This window comes from Miscanthus floridulus, chromosome 2 (assembly GCF_019320115.1).
Source record: "Miscanthus floridulus cultivar M001 chromosome 2, ASM1932011v1, whole genome shotgun sequence".
NCBI lineage: Eukaryota > Viridiplantae > Streptophyta > Magnoliopsida > Poales > Poaceae > Miscanthus > Miscanthus floridulus.
Window position 1 is genome coordinate 20,963,287 of NC_089581.1, and position 4,947 is coordinate 20,968,233.

General features: G+C 43.9%; 2 protein-coding genes across 2 annotated transcripts; one reads left to right on the forward strand and one right to left on the reverse strand.

Moving 5' to 3' along the window:
• Positions 1-701: 701 nt before the first annotated feature.
• On the reverse strand, positions 702-2,296 carry LOC136536194 (uncharacterized). Its single transcript, XM_066528569.1, has 6 exons — positions 2,085-2,296; positions 1,649-1,736; positions 1,512-1,553; positions 1,148-1,182; positions 986-1,031; positions 702-856 (listed from the first exon to the last, which is right to left on the reverse strand). Exons 1-6 carry the CDS (start codon positions 2,294-2,296, stop codon positions 776-778), a joined length of 504 nt encoding a protein of 167 aa, XP_066384666.1. The 3' UTR covers positions 702-775.
• LOC136538156 (uncharacterized) lies at positions 2,267-4,947 on the forward strand. The gene is made up of 2 exons (XM_066530136.1): positions 2,267-2,666; positions 4,528-4,947. Exons 1-2 carry the CDS (start codon positions 2,400-2,402, stop codon positions 4,621-4,623), a joined length of 363 nt encoding a protein of 120 aa, XP_066386233.1. The 5' UTR covers positions 2,267-2,399; the 3' UTR covers positions 4,624-4,947.

Consider the following 4,947-nt stretch of genomic DNA (forward strand, 5'->3'; position numbering starts at 1 on the left):
ATGTTTAGGTGTGTGCTAAGTTTTTTTCACATCTCACTACATGGTATCTCCGTCGGAGAAGACACTCGCATGAAAAAAGAAAGAGGCGAGAGAGAGAGAGAGAGAGAGAGGAGGAGGAGGAGGAGGAGACGAGACCTAGGGCTTGATGACAACATTTATAAGACCGTAGAAAAAAATACTTTCACATGTGTGGTCGTTTACGTAGGGTGTGTTTGGGTCTTTGTTGGCTACTTTGTAGCCTAGTTTAGGTAAGATTTGACCTTGGAACAGTATTTGGAGGCACAACCAATGCCTCGGGGTCTGTATTTTCTAGCATTTCCTTGCTAACGCAAGCAAATAAAATGGGCTCTCCAGTCCTAGCCATGCAAGGTATGGAATGATCTCATTCTAATAAAAGAACAATATAAGAAATTGTTGTTGCATGGGATTGCTCATCTTATTCCCAATACTTAAAGGTTTTAAGTGATTACTTAAATGTACTCTCCCCTTAAATGTAGATCTACTCTCTATCTCTCTCCTATCCATTGGAAAAGTTATTGATAATTTGTTGGATGAGAAGAGGAAAAGGCTATTGCCCTGTTCGTTTGGGCTTGTTTTTTCTCAGCTAACGAACAGTATTTTTTTCTCACACCAAATCTACCAACAATACTTTCAGCGATGATTTATAAGCTAAAAATGACGAAGCGAACAGACTAATATACTTTTAGGAGACGAGGAATAAGTAATCGGTCGAAGTTGCTTTAACAAATCGACGAATTTCTGCTTGCAAACCAAATCACTCTTCTTGCAGCGATTCTCGAATAAGCTTCTCGGTGAGCTCGCGTGGAAGACCTCGAACGCTATCCACCGTGCCGACCTGCGCAACCGCCCCGGAAATTACATAGGGCCAGAATAAAAATCTGAATTCACGTTTGTTCTGCAACTGCAAATTACGCTATGCTATTTTTTTCGCATGTGAAGTACAAACACTCGAGGGATTGCTCACCAATTCTTTGATGAATGGCTGTACTGAGGGATGTGTCAGCTTTTCGCTTGCTCGTAAACGATCGTAAATTTCCAGCCAGGAACAGTATTTTTCTCTTACACCAAATCAGCCAGCAGTAAATAATCCACGATACGATACGGCCTCCCGAACAGGCTGTTAAGCCCGCCGGCCACGCAGGTCATGTCGCCCTGATTAACCTGGACAAAGAGTTTGCTGTGTATGTAGGCCCTGTTTAGTTCCACTTCATTTTGCCAAATTTTTCAAGATTCCTCATCACATCGAATCTTTGACGCATGCATGAAGCATTAAATATAAATAAAAAATAAAACTAATTACACAGTTTAGACGAAATCCACGAGACGAATCTTTTAAGCCTAATTAGACTATGATTGGACACTAATTGCCAAATAACAACGAAAAACGCTACAGTATCATTTTGCAAAATTCTTCGGATCTAAACTGGGCCGTAGATTGCAATACCCAATGCTAGAAGCAGAACAACGTTTGTAGGGTGCCGAGGCTTTACCACTCTATCGATGAACTCGTCCGGTATGTGCCGAAACTTGATCTGCAGAAAGCAATGCAGAGCAAAACCGACATCATCGTGATTTGTAGAACAAAGACCTTACTTAATATTTCAGCTTACTTAATGTCATCAGTTACCTCAGGAATGTCCCATCCTCCTTTTGTAGCCCCGGTGCTCAGGTTGGTGACAAGAACAAAGTTAACGGTAAATGCTATCATATCGAATCTTGCGATATATACATGAAGCATTAAATGTAGACGAAAAAAACTAATTACACAGTTTAATTAGAAATTACGAGACGAACGTTTTGAATCTAATTAGTCCATAATTAAACAATAATTATCAAATAAAAAATAAAAATACTACAGTAACCAAAATTTCAAAATTCACAGACTAAACACACCCTGTGCCTGGCGCCTGTAACCGCCTGCTGCTCAGCTCAGTACTACTCGCGGGCCCACGAAGAGCTTCTCACGGAAGTCGGATTCTCATGCGGGTCCACCCGTCATCGAAGGCATCCTTCCTCCCTCCGTGAGCCCAAGGGAAACGCCCGGTGCATGGACCTGGACCCACAGCTCAGTGTGTAGTGTAGGAGACGCCGAACGAACCGGAACATTTCTGATCCCACATGTCAGAGAGACAACGTCGTTTCTTTCCTCTCCTCGAGCCCACGCCTTCTGCCCCTCCCTCCCGCTCTCATCTTCCTTTCCAAGGAAACGGCCCGGGCCCCTGCCTATAAAAGCTGACGCCTCGGCACCATTGCCAAGGACAGCAAAAGCTTCCATTCTTGTTGGTTCCGTTCCTCCATCCACCACTAGCCCCCTCTCTCTTCATCTCCTCTTCTCGGGGTTTTCGGTCGGAGTGCCTTCGTTTGGTGTTTGGGTCGCGATGGAGAAGGAAGACGTCGTGAAGAAGGTGGCGGTGGCGGCGCCGGAGGAGGCGACGCCGACCCTGACCGCGACACCGACCCTCACCGCGCCGCTGCCGGCACCGGAGAAGGAGCCGGAGACGCAGGAGAAGTGCTACAAGAAGACGGTGGGGGAGGAGGCGACGTTCCTGGAGACCGCCAAGGACTACTTCAACCAGTTCAAGGAGATACCCGCTCAGAAGCACTGGATCTGCCTCAAGAACTACTTCAACCAGAAGTGCGGCTCGGTAATGTCGCTTGCGCCCACCCCTATCCTCTTCTCGATATCCCGTTCGTTCTATGATGTGCGCGCATGATTTCTCTCGCTGGCGATTTCTTCTGGTCCATAGCTGTTTGGTGGTGTACTACTTTGCTTGTTGTGCCTGCGGCCTGCCTGGTTGGGAGTTGACAAACTGGTTGTGTGCATGTAGTTGCGGTTTATTTGCACCTGGTAGGATCAGGGTTTTCGTCGCGGTGATGCCATGCTAGTCGTGTTATTTTCGGTAAGCGTTCAGAAACTCGTCGTGTTCTCACCCGATCAGAGATTGCTGGATAGTTGGTAGTAGTATTTATTTTTCTCGTTTTCTCTTAATCTCGAATGGATGATGGTGAATAGCGATTTAGCATGTTCTGATGTTCGAATCCTTTCTGTAATTTTAGCAAACATGCATGGTGATGCTGTTCTTTTGGAATCCATTTCTGGTAGTATTGTGGTAGCCAGAATTCTTTCTGTAATTTTAGCAAACATGCATGGTGATGCTGTTCTTTTGGAATCCATTTCTGGTAGTATTGTGGTAGCCAGTTTGTTGGATGGTGATGGTAGTGTTTTTTTTTTTTCCTCGTTTTCTTTTGGGCTTGAATTGAACTGATCATGGGGTAACGGGGAATAGGAGATTTAGCAAGTCTGTGTGTTCAAGTCAGTATGTTCAGGAAACATGTGTATGAATAAGTTCCTGTTTATGCTGTTGGAATCCATCTCGGGTAAGTGTAGCAACGTTCTAGTGAAAGCATGTGGATTCTGCTGGAAGAGTGGAAGCATGTGGATTCTGTAGATGATTTGGCTGGTGATGCTAGTTATTTTGTGACCATATTCAGTCCATCATGTCCAGTTTTTTTCCCTGTATGAGTGTGTGCTGATTGATTTTGAATCTTGGTATGCAAGATTCCCCTGCCCTGTCGTGCCTATTGGTCCAATGAATATTGTGTTTCTTCTCATCATGTCCTGAATAGATTTGGTCAGGATTAAGTGCCTGTTTAGTTCCTAAAATTTTGCAAAATTTTTCAAGATTCCTCGTCACATCGAATCTTTGGACGCATGCATGAAGCATTAAATATAAATAAAAAATAAAACTAATTACACAGTTTAGACGAAATTCACGAGACGAATCTTTTAAGCCTAATTAGACTATGATTGGACACTAATTACCAAATAACAACGAAAGTGCTACAGTACCGTTTCCCAAAAAAATCGCCAACTAAAAAAGGCCTAAGGCTATGCCCAGTAGTAATGTAGCTGTGTTCTCTGCTCTTCAGAGTCCAATTTGTTAGTGCTAATGATGCAATCTAATAGACATCGTTTGCATTCTGCTGATTCCGACTGGGGTGGGCTTTTAGGTAGGACCTATCAGGTGGCTTGGATCTCAATAGCTAATCTGTTACGGCTTATTATGCATTTCTGTAGATATCAACGGCATGTTCGGTTGGTTGGTTCGTATCGTTGCTGATTCGTGAAGAAGTACTGCTGGCTGATTTGTGTGAGAGAAAAATACTGTTCCAGCTGGAAATTTACGATCGTTTACGACAAGCCACAGCCAATCGAACAGGCCGAATCCTTTCCATTGTGCTGGTTCATGCTTTTAAGGCCTTTCAATCTCGTGGCCTGGATTTCAGTAGCTAAAGTTGTTACTGCTTGTTATGCATGTTCTGTAGATAATGGTATGCACTGTGCTGGTTCCTCCTCGTAAGACCTTTCAGGCTTGTGGCTTAAAATTCAGTAGCTAATCTGTTACTGCTTGTTGTGCATTTCTAATACACATCATTTTTATTGAGCTGCTTCCCTGATTATGATATGTTTTATTGCTAATCTCTTCTGCCTGTGCCATGTTGTAGGTGTTCGGCAAGCAGAAGGTCGAGCCTGTGGTGAAGGATGATGAAACTCGGGAGGTGGTGGCGAAGCCGGCGACAACAACAGTTGAATCTCACTGAAGGGGTTCTGATCGTCTATTCGTCTTGCAGCAGTTGAATCTCACTGAAGGTGTTCTGATCGTCTTGAGGAAACAAAGTGTAAATAATCTTTGGGTGTTCTACGGTGGTGAAGACTTGAGACTTCTTTGGTCTCCCCAGAAACTAGTATCATAGTATTGTCATGCTAGTTGTCGTGGTAGTGGTTTGGGAATGGTTGGTCCAGTAATTCGTCATGAACCTTCTGTGTTTCTGCTTCAAGTTCTTAGAATGTGAACCTCTATGTGTGCCTGAAATTGAATCGTTACTGCAGCCATTTGCCATGATTTCGTTCTTGTGGTTACTTTG